The 18400-nt window shown below is 41.3% G+C and overlaps 2 protein-coding genes across 5 annotated transcripts in view; both read right to left on the reverse strand.

Moving 5' to 3' along the window:
- Positions 1–18400, reverse strand: part of drd4b (dopamine receptor D4b) — a 473608-nt gene that overhangs the window by 144186 nt on the left and 311022 nt on the right. The gene's annotated exons all lie outside the window — the stretch shown is intronic.
- sult5a1 (sulfotransferase family 5A, member 1) overlaps positions 3498–18400 on the reverse strand; it is a 29163-nt gene continuing 14260 nt past the window's right edge. The window contains exons 2-7 of the mRNA XM_079837999.1: positions 10169–10331; positions 7536–7744; positions 5779–5905; positions 5567–5664; positions 5305–5485; positions 3498–3633 (exon numbers count right to left, since the gene is read on the reverse strand). Of these exons, the coding sequence (XP_079694125.1) occupies positions 3509–3633; positions 5305–5485; positions 5567–5664; positions 5779–5905; positions 7536–7744; positions 10169–10331 (903 nt within the window). The 3' untranslated portion in view covers positions 3498–3508. The remainder of the gene's footprint in view (positions 3634–5304; positions 5486–5566; positions 5665–5778; positions 5906–7535; positions 7745–10168; positions 10332–18400) is intronic.

Genomic DNA, 18400 nt, shown 5'->3' on the forward strand with positions numbered 1-18400 from the left:
TTGCCACATCAGTTGTGCTACCTGGAACGCAGGAGTTCAGTCTTGGCTCCTCAAGCAGGTAACATAATGCGATATTGCCTCGTACTTCCTTATATACTCACGCAGTGAGGCGGAGTTACGTATGCAAATTCCGCATGCCCATGGCATTGGCACGCCATTGGGCGTTTTCTCAAAACTCGAAGTTGATAGGCTTCTAAGCGAAACCCCCATTCGTTAGTCACTAACGTTACGTCTCCGTTCCCTCCTCAGGGAACGAGGGTTACATCCGTAACCGAGACGTTCTTCCTGATTGGAAGCAGTTCTCGCCACCTTTCGAAGGCTTTTCCGATGTAAATTCGAGACTTTGCGCGTTCCTTCTCCTTTTCCCTTTTCGTTGCAAGTTGTTAATCGTTGTCTGTCGGCCATATCAAAATCATATAATTCAAACATCCCTCTTTATGCTTCTCTCTTCTACACACACCCCTTCATGTGCACGCTCACTACCCCAAACCTCCACCCCCAAATCATCCTTGTCTGTTATTGGCTGGAGCATTGATTATTATGTTTCGTTGTCCAGACTGCCCAAGTTTGTTTTGTTGCCGTTTGTGGAGCTTGTGCTGACTACAGAGAGCGCGTTTTTTTTAAAGTGTGTTCAGGGGACAGGCAGCTAGTGGATAGTGAGGAGATGTTTGCTGTATGTGACAAAAACTGTTTTTGCCTAAAAAAACGTTTGACATCGCTTATGGCACCTTTAAACTGCGTCTGACAGAAGAGTCAACAACTTCAAGTCTTTCACAATAGAACTCTTGAATTTTAACGATTTGAGCTCATGGTGCTTTTATGCTGCGTTCACACCAAACGCGAATAGAGCGTCAAAATCGCGTCTAGTTTGACGTGTGAACATTTTGAATCCATTCGCGCGTCCACGGCGTATTGGACGCGTGTATAATTCGAGCGTTTGAAGCGAAATAGACGGCAACTCCTACATTATCTTCACTGCATGTATATTTAAATATCCTTAAAAAATAAAGTTATGAAGCTTCTCTTTGCCCTCAGTCAAAACGATTTGGCAGACAACAAATTATAGATTCATGAGAGCAAAGATCGCCCGTTAGATCCACACAAGACAAACCACTACAGGACATCAGAGCCAGCGGCAAACGGCAGAAGGACTGGCCGAGGAAAGGCTGCTCTCACTGGGGTTAATGAGCGCTGAGCGCCGGTGATCGCCTGGATCTCACAACTCCACAAACACAAGAATTTTTTTTTTAAATATGCGCTCTCTTTATAAATAAACCACAGATTTGAGCTTTAAACAACTACATTCTCACCTGAAAAAGTCTTAAAACTACATTTTGTGACACAATAGTAGTATTTTTCAATTATGTAGGGTTTCTCATCACGTCACTTCACCATGTGACGGCAGCAAGCAGGCTCCTGATTGGTTAACGCGGCGCGAATTGACGCCAAAGTACAAATTTTTCGACTCGGGCGTCAGTCGCGAATTTGCTTCAAACGCGTGAATGCACAAAAGCACCACTCGCGTGTATCGCGCAAGCCGCTCAATTCGCGCCCAATTCGCGTCATTCGCACCGCAAGACCTCCAGACGCGCGTCAACGCACCTTTCCATTGACTTAACATTGAAATCACTCGCTCCTGGCGCTCTATTCGCCTTTGGTGGGAACGCAGCATTAGGGCTGAATCCACTTTTGCTAGTTTAAGGATGGTAAAAATGGTCGGCGTGTCCAGCGCATGGTCCAAAAGGGTCGTCCCTCGTCTCTTAATGAGTAATGGGTGTGTTTTGGGCATAACGTGCAATAAACCAATCAGAGTCTCATCTCCCTTTCCCTTTAAAAGCCAGTTTTGCTCATGCCATGGCGGAGTCACTATTGACATGTGAGCGGAAAGACTGAATGCTTCTCCAGAGAGAAATCCTTTTATTTTTAATATTTAAAAATGTGTGTGTGTCCCTGTGTGTGTAATAATCAGAGTGTACGCACAATACGCCTGAACACACCTGGTTTTCAGACCAGACGCCCATGGGTGAACAGATTGAGCCAGTGCATTTGATATTTAAACAACGTGGCGATAAACGATAAATGGGTCGGGTGTATGATAGAGCCCTTAAAATTGTTTTTGTTTTCTTCTTTGACTGCACACTCCACAACCCACTCAAAACGTTCAATGTCCTTGCATGTAGGCCATTTTGAAGCAAAGATGACGTCTATCTTTGGAGGTGACCATTGCTAACACAAGAATATAATGATTGGAAGCACTTTCTCCCTCTTTTTATATCAATCAAGCTGTTCTTATGATCCAGTGATTTCACCTGACTAGTTCTGGTTCACACTTTCTCTTGTGCTGACGATATGATTAGTGAAATTATGTTAGCTGGTCATTTGCTGACAGGGCCAAAAAATTGGTTGATAAAGTGATAAAGTTCAATTTTGGGGATGCAATTAAACATGGCCCAATGCATCTGATTACTAGATAAGCAGCAAACCTAGCAAAACACAACATTTCTAAATGCCAAAATGGCGATGGCCTTTTGGCGATGGCTGTACAGAGCATAACATGTTTTTCATGAGATTGGGAGACTCAGCTAGAGTCTGAAATCCTGTTTCTTCCTTCCGAATGCAAATTTCAAGTGCCATCCATCGCTTCGAGTGCAGCGCAGGTGCAGACCCCTGTCTCTAAACACTTCACGCTCCTCATTAAAGGGCATTTTAAAGATCTGGCCCTTTAGATCGGCCTCACGAGAACATCTAATGAGCTCAGCGAGTTCTTCTGCTGAACAGTCAGTTTGCGTGCCATCGCTTTTTTTTTTTTAGCGTTGCACCAATGCCACGATTGGTCGATTGGAGAGTAATTTCACTTGATAGCAGGTTCAAAATGACCACAATTAGCATAAGAGGTTGTCAATTTATGTATATTTTGTTTTGCTTCACAATAGCATTGCACATTAATGACATTCTTCCAAGTGATACTAAATGAAAATGAATAAATTATGCACAATTACATACAACTAAGCATAACCCCTATTCCTAACCCTATAGTAAGTACATGTAGTTAATTATCTTTACTCAGTACTTAAATGTAAAATTACACTGTAACACGGACACCTTAAAACAAAGTGAAACCAATGCTTCAAGGACATTTAGTACACTTACATGCTTTATATTGACAGGTCAAACAATAATAATAATTTTACCCATATGATACACATGACTGGTTTTGTTCAACTTCATACATTAAAAAAGTAAGTTACATTGCATCTAACAAACATATAAAAATAATAGTAATATATTATATAAATAATCCTACATTTCTCTAAAGGTCTCAGGCTGAAACCTTTTTTTTTTTTTTTCTTCAATTATTTATGCCCATGCCGAAAAAACAGGAAGGATTAGCTTATTTCCATCAGGGCATGTCATTGTGAAATACTAGGAACTAAATGTAAAATGAAGCATATTAGCAGTGCTGAGAGTTTATGTGGGTGATGGTGGGTTATAAATGGTTATCCGAGGCCTAAGTCTCCCTAGGGCATTCCCATTCAAACAGCAGAGAGGAATCTGCCATCTGGGAAGAGTAGACGTCATCAACGAGACAGCTCTGCTCCTCAGTGAACATGTTCCTCCAGTCTCCGACTTTACCTTAAAGATAGAAGGATTGGAGCGTTCAGATGATTATATAAAAAAAAGGATTTTATAAGTTTGACACAGAAGCCTCAATGTTTTGGGCAGGACTACTTGTTTTCCCCACTGAATTACACAAAAAAACTCTGTTCGGATTTAAATAGGCAGATGCTTCAGAGTCTATGATTGGATAATTATTGCAGTGATAGCAACATAGTGTGGCTCCAGATCCGGTACGCTCTAAAAGATACTGGGTTAAAAACAACCCAAGTTGGGTTGAAAATGGACTAACCCAGCAATTGGGTTGTTTTAACCCAGCGATTGAGTTGTTATAAGCAAACATTTAACCCAACCGCTGGGTTAAAACGACCCATTCACTGGGTTAAAACAACCCAATTGCTGAGTAAAAACAACCCAATTATTTTTAACCCAGCCTTTTTTAGAGTGTGTTGAATCCACATGTACACTCTAAAAAATGCTGGGTTAAAAATAACCCAAGTTGGGTTGAAAATGGACTAACCCAGCAATTGGGTTGTTTTAAGCAAACATTTAACCCAACCGCTGGGTTAAAACGACCCATTCATTGGGTTAAAACAACCCAATTGTTTTTAACCCAGCATTTTTAGAGTGTGTTGAATCCACATGTACGCTCAAAAAATGCTGGGTTAAAAATAACCCAAGTTGGGTTGAAAATGGACTAACCCAGCAATTGGGTTGTTTTAAGCAAACATTTAACCCAACCGCTGGGTTAAAACGACCCATTCACTGGGTTAAAACAACCCAATTGTTTTTAACCCAGCATATTTAGAGTGTGTTGAATCCACATGTACACTCAAAAAATGCTGGGTTAAAAATAACCCAAGTTGGGTTGAAAATGGACTAACCCAGCAATTGGGTTGTTTTAAGCCGCTGGGTTAAAACGACCCATTCACTAGGTTAAAACAACCCAATTGCTGGGTAAAAATAACCCAATAGATTTTCAAAAATTTATTCAAAACTGATTTGGGGGGAAAAAACACACAAAATGACTTATTTTCAATATAAAAAGTGATTGTGGACTGGATATTTTTTATCTTTTATCACAGTCTTGGACATGTGAAAGATTAGTAACAACATTGGCTCTGATGCATTGTTAGTTTTTGATCAGATTACATTTTTTTCTCCCTCATTTATTCCTCGTGGCTGTTTTTTCCCCATTGACTTACATTATAATCACATTTCTTGTTAGCAAAGCCATGACACCACACAATCATGCATTCTGATTGTTGGTGGTTTTCCCTGTTGGGAAGAGGTCAAATTTATAGGCCTGTGCAAAAAAATAGCTTAGTTTCTGGCTTTTATATGGAGTATAACAGCATATAAATGAGGGAGAAAAATTCAAATCTGATGCAGAAAAAACAAAGCCAATGTTGTTACTAATCTTTCACATGTCCAAGACTGTAATAAAAGGTAAAAAGATATCCAGTCTACAATCACTTTTTATATTGAAAATTATTATGTTTCTGTTGCCAGAAACATAATAATCCCTGCAATAATGTTCCAATCATAGACTCTTAAGAATTTGCCTATTTCAATACAAACAGCAACTTATGAAATCATGCTTGTGTCAAAATATTAATTTCAAGCCCAATTCTATATCGTGATCCGACATGATTCTATACTAATGATTGAAGAAAACGTCAAACACACCTTTCCTCATGAACGTGCCCTTGCTGTGGTCCATGATCTCCTGAGGGATGAGGGTGTAGTTCACCATGGCATTTTCCTTCATGCTACTGAAACTGCAGTGTTTCTGAGCCAGGATCAGCTCATCCTCAGATAAAGGCGACTGCAGGAACCGGCTCACTTTCTGAAGAGCCCCGTGGAGATCCTGATCAAATGCAAACGTTGCAAACTGAATCTGCTTCTTTTAAGTTTTCGGTATCTGATCACAAAAAGAAAGTTCTCTCACCTGCCACATTTCCTCATATGTGACGTGAAGAAAGTTCTGAATATCTTCTGAGTGACTGGTCCAGCCCTTGACATGATCAAACCAAGAGCCATAATGCACTGACGGATAAAGAAAACACCATAAATATAAGGAAAAGGAAGTGGAATATCATAGAACTGGTGACTTGAACTCAAACTGGTAATAACTGATGGAGAATGTAAACATCAACTAACCTGAGCCCTTCAGGAAAGCCTTCAGAAACTCAGAGAAAGTGCCTGGGTCAGGCAGAAAATTGGCCACCTTGTGGAAGTGATAATATGACACACACACGTCTTTGATATTTCTGGACACATATATAACCTGAGGAAAAGGTAAAAATGTGTCACTTGCAAGCAAATTCGACAAAGAAAGTTTAGTTCAGGTGATTCTGGACTAGCCCACATGAAAAAATACTATAGTATATTATAGTAAAATTACTCTAGTAAATACTATAGTGTTTTTGAACCATACTATAGTAAAGATACTACAGTAAATTGTAGTATATTATAGTATTTACTACACTTTGTTAATTTACTGTAGTATATTTACTATAGTACGGTTCAAAAACACTATAGTATTTACTAGAGAAATTTTACTATAATATACTATAGTATTTTTTCATGTGGGAGTTTTCTAAACATCATTGACAAAGGTTCGAAGAGGAGGGGTTACACAAGGCACAGTTAATCAATAACCATAGAAACTAACTAAAAAAAATTGTGAAATTGTGATTCGTGAAAACTAAATTGTTCAGGGTTTCTGCAGGTTTTATGAACGTAAATTTAAGACTTTTTTCAAGACCAGGTAAAGAAAATGTAAGGAATAAATTGACAGTATGTCTATATGTTCTCAAATTGTAAATGTCTAGGGAGAAACACAATAGCATTAGCAACACTTCAGAGTTTGAAAATGCAACTTCCAACATGCATTACATTATAATTCAATTGACAAAAGAAGTAGCTTAAATATCTCTGCGCTCAACCACTAGAATATAGACATAACGTTTACTGACTGCTAAAAAATATATTCTTATTCTTTGTTTTCCAGTGCAAATGTCTAAAGATTCTTAAATCAAAATGCATTTCCTGGAGATATAAAATGACAAGTCTTGTTTTCTGTGAAATTGATCAAAACGAAGTGGATTTTGCTTAAAACAGGAACAAATATCCTGAACTCACTCAGAAAAATCAACTTAACTCAAAGGAAAAACATTGACAGATGTGTTCTTGTTTCAGGCATAAACTCACTTTATTTGGTTATTCAATTTGTCAAGACTAAACTTTACATTTGCATCTCAAGTAAACATATCAAAAGATGTTTTCGATATCCATTGGAAAACAGGACAGAAATACTGAGGAAGATATACATTTTTTGCAATATTTAATGCCATAATTTCTGCTCTGATTTATGACCTTTTTAAGGCCTTAATTTGTGTAAGAGAGAATGAAGACCTTTTTAAAACCTGTTGAAACCCTAGTGTTTTCTAGACATGGGTCCCACATATGTCTTTTAATGAATTATTTATTGATATAATTGTAATGTATTATTAAAACCCTATTTAAAAAAACTTCACATGAGTTTATAGAAGTGGCCGTTTATAATAAACCCACATAAGCGAGCAGAGAAATTTTGACAAGTATCTTGATACTAAAATGGGCAGTCTTAGCAGTTTCCGCGATTTTCCACTATTTATTAATTTTATATAAAAATAAAAAAAATTGTATTGAAATGATAGCATGCGGAAGATTGGTGTGCAAATAGTTGCTCAGGTTGGTCAAAAAACACATGAGGAGTAGCATTAGATTTCTCAGAGGACCGTTGAGTTTGCCGAAAAACAGTAGGTACTTTGCTTCTGGAAGTTTTACTGAGGTTGTGTGAGAAAAAAAACAACATAACTACATATTTTCCTCCGGAAAAATTAGTCCCGCCCAAATTTTGCCCATCTACTCACCTTTGCTTTGGATTGTTTCAGGGCTGGAGCCAGCAGGTGATAAGGCAGATGTGTAGTGATAATGCGAGGCCCGGTAGAGAATTTGAGAACTTCAGGACAGTAGTACTGCTCAAGCCATGGGGCACGGGCCCAGTTGGGCTGAGTTTGGGCTATAGTTGGGTCTCCTTTACTCAAAACTAAAGTGATGATTTCCTGCATCCATGTGGTTCCTATGAGCCAAGAGAAAGCCATGAATAACAATCTTGCCTGGGGGTAAAGGGTAGCTTACTGCACAAAATAGGACTGGGCGTTATGGCGATATATCATTACCACCAGAGCTTGACATTAACGCACAGAATTTTATATACAGTACATACATTTTTCAATTGTAGTCTTTTAAAAAGGCATCTGAAATAATAAACCATAAAAGTCCAATTTAGTGTTGTCAAAAATATCGTATCAATATACATATCTGAAATATCCCACAGAATACGATACTTAGTTTATTATTTATTTTTACAGGGACAATGCACAATTAATAGTAATTGCACCAGAGTTAGCTAACGGCTAATTTACATCTGCTGTCCCTGGGCAGGTAAACAAAATAAAATAACTTACAATGCACCACATACAACATCACAATACATACATCCAGAAACATAAGGAATTTACAACACAGTCACAGGCTTGAATTTCACAGTGGGATTGTGCATACTGTGCATTATTTTACTCATTCCGGCACATTCAACGTGTGAGCACATAAAGCCACCTCTCTCTCACTAAATTGAGCTCTTTTTCGCTGCTTATTGCACTTAAACAGTCAAATTCACACAAAATAATGTCAAAATGCCGCGAGTATTCACGTAAACACAGTCAGTTTTGTTTAAAGTGAACATAAACGGAACGAAAACGCATGTGTATCAGTGTAATGGATCCGTGCGTCAGCTCTTAAAGTGACAGCAGCAAATTATGAGATGATATTAAAAATATCTATATGGTCGTTTTTGGCCATGGGATCTGTCACATGTCTGTCCTTGGACTTTTACGTTAAAGTGTTTCCTGCTTTATTTTGTAGATTTTTGAAGTTTTTCATTTTGATTTGAGTTTCAGTCCAGGTGTGTCTCATTAGTCTTGTCCATGATCTGTGTATTTAAACCCTGTGTTCAGTCTTGTTCTTTGTCTGTTGGTTGTTCTGTTTCTGAGCCTTGTTCTTGTCCCCTATGATTTTGTAATTGTGAAGTTTTGAGTTTATTTAATAAAAGTACGACTGCACTTGGATCCTGCTTCCTCATCTGCTGCAACCAATCGTGACAATGAGTGCTGATGAGTCTGGGCAAAGGATTATGGGTAATGTTGTCTTTGATGGAATGACAATCCGGGCTGGAGTGCCCTCTGGTGGCAGTATCGATGTCAAAATTGTGGCCAGTGACAAGTAACTTTGGAAAAGCACTGCCCACAGTAGCTGGTGAGCAAAAAAGTTCAATGTCTATCGCGGTATGCAATATATATAGCACTGTTGACACTTCAGAGCGATGAAATGCATGAATGGGGATATAAACAGCGGGACGTGCTTGATGTTAAAAAGTGCAATATATTCTTAAATCGAACTCGGTGCGGCGCTCGTGATGAAAGTGTGCGCACAGAAAGCCTATGATCAAGAGTTCTCTTTCACATCTTATTGCGCTTGAATGGTCGAATACACACGCAATTATGTAAAATGTCCATTGTGCGGAGTATTAATGTAAACACAGCCGGTTATGTCTCAAGTGAAAGTAAACCGGATGTGTATCAGTGTAATGGATCCGTGCATTTGCTCTTAAAGTGACAGCAGCCTAATAAACCTGCTGCTCTGAGAATCAAACCAAAGACTGCTCTTGACTGAATAACCTTTTTAGCTTTAATAAGAATACATTTATATTTAATTCATACAGTGAAGACTAGGCAATATTTTATTTACATTTGATTATTAAATTATTCATTCTAACTACATTAAATAAACATATTGTATCTGCATTTTAATTTGTTATATTGTATTTATCCTATTGTTTGCTTATTTTTTCTTCTTTTTAATAACATAAATTAGATAAAATAACACTAAAAATCATGCTACAGTTCATTGTCATGAAATACAATTTCTCATATCATGCAATAAGAACAAATTATATATACAACCGGAGTAAAAGAAGAACTAAAGATGAATGCATTCAATGCTACAGTTATATATCGTTGTCATGAAATAAAATTTCTCATATCATGCAATAAGAATAAATTAAATATACAGTAAAAGAAGAACTAAAGATGAATGCATTCATTACCTGATTTTGGGTAAGTGACGATTACAGTGTCCGTGTTATATTGTATTTATCCTATTGTTTGCTTCTTTTTTCTTCTTTTTAATAACAGAAATTAGATAAAATAACACTAAATATCATGCTACAGTTATATATCGTTGTCATGAAATACAATTTCTCATATCATGCAATAAGAATAAATTAAATATACAACCGAAGTAAAAGAAGAACTAAAGATGAATGCATTCAATTCTACAGTTAAATATCATTGTCATGAAATAAAATTTCTCATATCATGCAATAAGAATAAATTAAATATACAACCGGAGTAAAAAAAGAACTAAAGATGAACGCATTCATTACCTGATTTTGGGTAAGTGACGATTACAGTGTCCGTGTCCCTGAAGGTGAAGTTGGTGGCGTAACTCAGGGACTCTTGGGTATGCAGGTGACCCGGAAACGTGATGCTGTGAAAGGTTTCGGTGACATCTAGTCGAGCCATTTCTGTACGTGTGTGAATAAATGTCTGCAGAAGGAATACAGAACGGTGTCATACTGTCGGCTTATAAAGGATGAGAAAAAGGAACTGATGTCACAAACACACTGAGAAAGGGAAAGTACACACGCCTACAGAAATTACCTGAGAAACCTGTTACTGGAGAATTTCCAGGTAAAAACGTTATGGCAAAGGGAGTTGTTGTTAGATAATATAATGTTTCCATTTATCTTTACAAAGCCTTCTTTGCCAATGCCCAGCAATTATAACATTGTTGGTTTCCCTTTTGACCTTGTTCACCTTTGCTAATTTGCCTGATGTTTACCTTATGTTTAAGACTATACATAGCCTGTCTTCCCCGATAAAACAGTATGTAAACATTAGAACAACTGCACATCGTCCACAAGGGGTGGAGAAAGAGGGGACTGCATTATTCCCTGTATTTTCAGTCAGATCACCAAGGGAACTCCATCCCATCAACAACTAGAAGACTGGATACATATGGTTCTTTTCAATTTAGTCTAAAAAAATGGTTAGTTACTAATCAGCACTGTCAACATTAATATTTTACTCTCTTTTTTTACCTCCTTTTCTGCCTCTTAGTCTTAAATAGCACAATATATGTTTAGATAAAATTTTCTTTTAATGTATTTTTGGACCCGCTTTATAATAGGTGGCCTTAACTACCATGTACTAACATTTTAATTAATCATTTGATACAATGCACTTACATTTGAAAAATTCCCTGCATGTAATTACATCTGTTGTTACATTAATAATTACACTGTTGACACTTCCCTTACACCTAATCCTTAAACTTACTCATATCACCACACCTCTCCTTAACTTTACCCTTAAACTTACCCACACCACCACACCTGTCCCTAACTTTACCCATAAACTTACCCACACCACCACACCTGTCCCTAACTTTACCCTTAAACTTACCCACACCAACACACCTGTCCCTAACTTTACCCTTAAACTTACCCACACCACCACACCTGTCCCTAACTTTACCCTTAAACTTACCCATACCACCACACCTGTCCCTAACTTTACCATTAAACTTACCCATACCACCACACCTGTCCCTAACTTTACCCTTAAACTTACCCATACCACCACACCTGTCCCTAACTTTACCATTAAACTTACCCATACCACCACACCTGTCCCTAACTTTACCATTAAACTTACCCATACCACCACACCTGTCCCTAACTTTACCATTAAACTTACCCATACCACCACACCTGTCCCTAACTTTACCATTAAACTTACCCATACCACCACACCTGTCCCTAACTTTACCCTTAAACTTACCCATACCACCACACCTGTCCCTAACTTTACCATTAAACTTACCCATACCACCACACCTGTCCCTAACTTTACCCTTAAACTTACCTATACCACCACACCTGTCCCTAACTTTACCCTTAAACTTACCCACACCACCACACCTGTCCCTAACTTTACCCTTAAACTTACCCACACCAACACACCTGTCCCTAACTTTACCCTTAAACTTACCCATACCACCACACCTGTCCCTAACTTTACCCTTAAACTTACCCATACCATCACACCTGTCCCTAACTTTACCCTTAAACTTACCCACACCACCACACCTGTCCCTAACTTTACCCTTAAACTTACCCACACCAACACACCTGTCCCTAACTTTACCCTTAAACTTACCCACACCACCACACCTGTCCCTAACTTTACCCTTAAACTTACCCATACCACCACACCTGTCCCTAACTTTACCCTTAACTTACCCATACCACCACACCTGTCCCTAACTTTACCCTTAAACTTACCCACATCACCACACCTGTCCCTAACTTTACCCTTAAACTTACCCATACCACCACACCTGTCCCTAACTTTACCCTTAACTTACCCATACCACCACACCTGTCCCTAACTTTACCCTTAAACTTACCCATACCACCACACCTGTCCCTAACTTTACCCTTAAACTTATCCATACCACCACACCTGTCCCTAACTTTACCCTTAAACTTACCCACACCAACACACCTGTCCCTAACTTCACCCTTAAACTTACCCATACCACCACACCTGTCCCTAACTTTACCCTTAACTTACCCATACCACCACACCTGTCCCTAACTTTACCCTTAACTTACCCATACCACCACACCTGTCCCTAACTTTACCCTTAAACTTACCCATACCACCACACCTGTCCCTAACTTTACCCTTAAACTTACCCACACCAACACACCTGTCCCTAACTTCACCCTTAAACTTACCCATACCACCACACCTGTCCCTAACTTTACCCTTAACTTACCCATACCACCACACCTGTCCCTAACTTTACCCTTAACTTACCCATACCACCATACCTGTCCCTAACTTTACCCTTAAACTTACCCATACCACCACACCTGTCCCTAACTTTACCCTTAAACTTACCCATACCACCACACCTGTCCCTAACTTTACCCTTAAACTTACCCATACCACCACACCTGTCCCTAACTTTACCCTTAACTTACCCATACCACCACACCTGTCCCTAACTTTACCCTTAACTTACCCATACCACCACACCTGTCGCTAACTTTACCCTTAAACTTACCCATACCACCACACCTGTCCCTAACTTTACCCTTAAACTTACCCATACCACCACACCTGTCCCTAACTTTACCCTTAACTTACCCATACCAACACACCTGTCCCTAACTTTACCCTTAAACTTACCCATACCACCACACCTGTCCCTAACTGTACCCTTAAACTTACTCATACCACCACACCTGTCCCTAACTTTACCCTTAACTTACCCACACCACCACACCTGTCCCTATCTTTACCCTTAACATACCCATACCACCACACCTGTCCCTAACTTTACCCTTAAACTTACCCATACCACCACACCTGTCCCTAACTTTACCCTTAACTTACCCACACCACCACACCTGTCCCTAACTTTACCCTTAAACTCACCCACACCACCACACCTGTCCCTAACCCTACCCTTAAACTTACCCATACCACCACACCTGTCCCTAACCCTACCCTTAAACTTACCCATACCACCACACCTGTCCCTAACTTTACCCTTAAACTTACCCACACCACCACACCTGTCCCTAACTTTACCCTTAACTTACCCACACCACCACACCTGTCCCTAACTTTACCCTTAAACTCACCCACACCACCACACCTGTCCCTAACCCTACCCTTAAACTTACCCATACCACCACACCTGTCCCTAACCCTACCCTTAAACTTACCCATACCACCACACCTGTCCCTAACTTTACCCTTAAACTTACCCATACCAACACACCTGTCCCTAACTTTACCCTTAAACTTATCCACACCAACACACCTGTCCCTAACTTTACCCTTAAACTTACCCATACCACCACACCTGTCCCTAACTTTACCCTTAAACTTACCCATACTGAGGTAACGTAATTGAAGTAACTTTCACACATCTTTATGTTGTATTTAAAGCAGCTACATGCATTAATATGTTTTGTTTTCGCATGTCAATTGGCAGGGAGTGTGATAGCGTAATAACATAATGATGCATAAACACCTGATACAACTTCTTCCATCTCATTCACTATCATTATCCACATGACTTGCTATAACATTATAAACTTTATAACTCTGAACATTGTAGACTGACAGATAAGTTGTTAGAGCTAGCACAGGTTGATTATCATTGTCATGTAATATTGCACAGCTGATAACTATCATAACTGATAACGATCAGAAATCAGTGAACAATAGGATTGAGAGAACTCACTCTTATAGGACGCACACGAACACAATCTGAGGCTGATAATGACTGTGATGTACGTCTTCAGCGCTTGTGAAGGCAGCAAACCCAACAGCTAGCAGTCAGGGCCAATTTGCTGCCCTAGGCAAGATTTGACCAATCCCAAAACTGATCAATCAGATACATTAAAAAACTGATATCGAGTTTTTTTTTTTTTTTAAATAGGGATTCTGACAATTAAACAAAATAACATGTAATTTAGTGGTTCTGACAAAATGTTGATTGCGTCAGTGGCTGAATCCAAAATCGCCCCCTAAACCCTCATTCACTATTCCCTACTTTAGTCCACTAATACAGTTCACTTGAAGAAGTGAATGAAAACGAGTGAGTGAATGCGGACAGCCGTTGTGTGTTCATCATCTGTACACTCGTTATTGCGGTGCATTGTGAGATTGAATGAGTGCACTCAATAACGTCTACTATGGTTTCGGACACCACTACAAATGGCTGTCCCCGCAAATAATGCACTATTTAAGGGTATAGGGGGCGATTTCGGATTCAGCCTGTGTTTTTGAACGAATCTCTTGAAAGACATCACTTGTTTCATTACTGGATGAATCAGTGTTTTTGAACAAATCTCTAGAATTAATGATTCAATGACTCACTCATAAAGACTTAACTTGTTTCATTACTGGATGAATCAGTATTTTTTAACGAATCTCTTGAATTAATGATTCAATGACTCACTCTTAAATACTTCACTTGTTTCATTACTGGATGAATCGGCGTTTTTGAACAAATCTCTTGATTGAATGATTCAATGATTCACTTATAAAGACTTAACTTGTTTCATTACTGGATGAATCAGCATTTTTGAATGAATCTCTTGAATTAATGATTAAATGACTCACTCATAAAGACTTCACTTGTTTCATTACTGGATGAATCAGCGTTTTTGAACAAATCTCTTGAATTAATGCTTCAATGACTCACTCATAAAGACTTCACTTGTTTCATTACTGGATGAATCAGCGTTTTTAAACAAATCTCTTGATTGAATGATTCAATGATTCACTTATAAAGACTTAACTTGTTTCATTACTGGATGAATCAGCATTTTTGAATGAATCTCTTGAATTAATGATTAAATGACTCACTCATAAAGACTTCACTTGTTTTATTACTGGATGAATCAGCGTTTTTGAACAAATCTCTTGAATTAATGCTTCAATGACTCACTCATAAAGACTTCACTTGTTTCATTACTGGATGAATCAGCGTTTTTGAACAAATCTTTTGATTGAATGATTCAATGATTCACTTATAAAGACTTAACTTGTTTCATTACTGGATGAATCAGCATTTTTGAACAAATCTCTTGTATGAATGATTAAATGACTCACTCATAAAGACTTCACTTGTTTCATTACTGGATGAATCAGCGTTTTTGAACAAATCTCTTGCATGAATGATTCAATGACTCACTCGTAAAGACGTCACTTGTTTCATTACTGGATGAATCAGCATTTTTGAATGAATCTCTTGAATTAATGATTCAATGACTCATTCATAAAGACTTCACTTGTTTCATTACTGGATGAATCAGCATTTTTGAACAAATCTCTTGTATGAATGATTCAATGACTCACTCGTAAAGACTTCACTTGTTTCATTACTGGATGAACGTCTCGGTTACGTATGGTAACCCTCGTTCCCTGAGGGAGGGAACGGAGACGTACGTCGGACGTACCGACGAATTGGGATCACTTCTGGGAGCCCCTATCAGCTTCGAGCTATCTAGAACCGGCCAATGAACAATTGGCGTGCGAGATTTGCATCTCGCGCTCCGCCCCGCGCCGCGGGTATAAACAGGAAGCGAGAGCGAATGCACGCTGTTTTTCACTGAGGAGCCACACGTAGTGGCTCGACCTGCAGTGATGGTACAGCAACTGTGGCGACGGGACGTACGTCTCCGTTCCCTCCTTCAGAGAACGAGGGTTACCATACGTAACCGAGACGTTCCCATTCAGTCGGTCACGTTCGACGTACGTCGGACGTACCGACGAATTGGGATCCCCTATGGAAAACGCCATAGTTACTACCACTTCCAGCGCCCAGCGATGAGCCCCACAGACCCCGATCTGATGCGGGCGGGTAGGTTCACGCAGGGAGAGTCAAAGCTGCTGTTCCGCAAGACCCACTCAGCTGACTGTATTGGATAACGCTGGGAAAGCGTGCCTGTGAAGGCAGCTGCGGAAGCCACATCATGCCCAATGGGAGTTAACATGTGGAGAATACACGTATGGGCTGGCCGTGGGCAGCACAACATACGGAAGTCTCAGGGGTGGCCCCGGCCAATTAGGAGGGAGACAACACGTACCTGAGACGGCAGAGGAGCTCTCGCCGTAGGGAGCCGTACCGTGGAAGAATACACATATGGGACCGCCGTGGGGGTCACTACATACGGAACCCAGCCTAACACAAGTTCCACCAATGCATACGAGTGTTAGACCTGGCGTCGAACGCTCCGCCACGTCCGACTGCCGCGGGTTGCGGAGGACTCAACAGGGTTCGCCGTTCCGGGGAACTCGACTGGAGCAGAAAAGCGCACGCATCCGTACCATAGGGGAGGGAATGGCGCAGCAAGCCGACACTAGAACGGGTACTTCAGTGTTACTGACTATGGGAAGTGAGCACACAGGAAGACACCGGCTCTACACGGAGGCTATAGAATCTAGCGAACGTGTTAGGTGTCGCCCAGCCCGCAGCTCTACAAATGTCTGTCAGCGAGGCGCCACGAGCCAGCGCCCAGGAAGAGGCAACACCCCTAGTGGAGTGGGCTCTTAACCCGAGCGGGCAGGGCACGTCTTGGGACTGATAAGCCAAGACGATGGCATCCACTATCCAGTGGGCCATCCTCTGCTTGGAGACAGCCTTTCCCTTCTGCTGTCCTCCGTAACAGACGAAGAGCTGCTCTGAGGTCCTGAAGCTTTGCGTTCTATCCACGTAAGTCCGGAGAGCACGGACGGGACAGAGAAAAGCTAGGGCTGGGTCTGCCTCCTCCGAAGGCAGCGCTTGCAGGCTCACCACTTGGTCCCGGAAGGGAGTAGTGGGAACCTTGGGCACGTATCCAGGCCGGGGTCTCATGATCACATGAGAGTTACCGGGCCCGAATTCCAGGCACGATTCGTCGACCGAAAATGCCTGCAGGTCCCCTACCCTCTTGATGGAGGCCAACGCAGTCAGGAGTATTGTCTTTAACGACAGAACTTTCAACTCAGCTGACTGCAGAGGCTCAAAAGGTTCTCTCTGTAGCGCAGTTAGCACCAGAGTTAAGTCCCAAGAGGGTATGGAGGGAGGACGAGGTGGATTTAATCTCCTCGCTCCCCTAAGGAACCTGACGATCAGATCGTGCTTACCTAGAGATTTTGCATCTACGAGCTCATGATTAGCGGCGATAGCGGCGACATAGACTTTGAGGGTGGAGGGAGACAGCCTTCGCTCCAACCCATCCTGTAGAAAGGTAAGCACAGATGCGACCGAACATCTTCGGGGGTCTTCTCGGCGAGAAGAGCACCAGTCGACGAACAGGTTCCACTTCAACGCATAGAGGCGCCTCGTAGAGGGGGCTCTAGCGGAAGTAATGGTGTCAACTACCGCTTGCGGTAGGTCACCTAGAACCTCCGCGTCCCGTCCAGGGACCAAACATGGAGTTTCCAGAGGTCCGGACGCGGGTGCCATAGGGTGCCCCGTCTCTGAGTCAGGAGGTCCTGTCTCAGAGGAATGGGCCAGGGAGGTGCTGTCGCAAGGAGCACTAGTTCCGGGAACCAAGTCCGGTTGGGCCAATACGGAGCGACCAACAGGACCTGCTCCTCGTCCTCCCTGACTTTGCACAGAGTCTGCGCAAGAAGGCTCACTGGGGGAAACGCATACTTGCGTTCTTCCCGGGGCCAGCTGTGGGCCAGGGCATCCGACCCGAGGGTCCCCTCGGTCAAGGAATAAAACCGCTGACAGTGGGTCGTCTCTGGGGAGGCAAACAGGTCTACCTGTGCGGCCCCGAAACGACTCCAGATTAGCTGGACCGCCTGGGGATGGAGTCGCCATTCTCCCGGAAGTACCTGCTGACGTGACAGCTCGTCGGCCGCACGATTGAGCAGGCCCGGAATATGAACGGCACGAAGCGACCTCAGATGCTTCTGACTCCATAAGAGGAGATGGCGGGCGAGTTGCGACATGCGACGGGAGCGTAGACCACCCTGTTTGTTGATGTACGCTACGGCCGCAGTGTTGTCCGTCCGGACCAGAACGTGCTTGC

This window comes from Gobio gobio (genome assembly GCF_949357685.1).
Source record: "Gobio gobio genome assembly, chromosome: 2".
NCBI lineage: Eukaryota > Metazoa > Chordata > Actinopteri > Cypriniformes > Gobionidae > Gobio > Gobio gobio.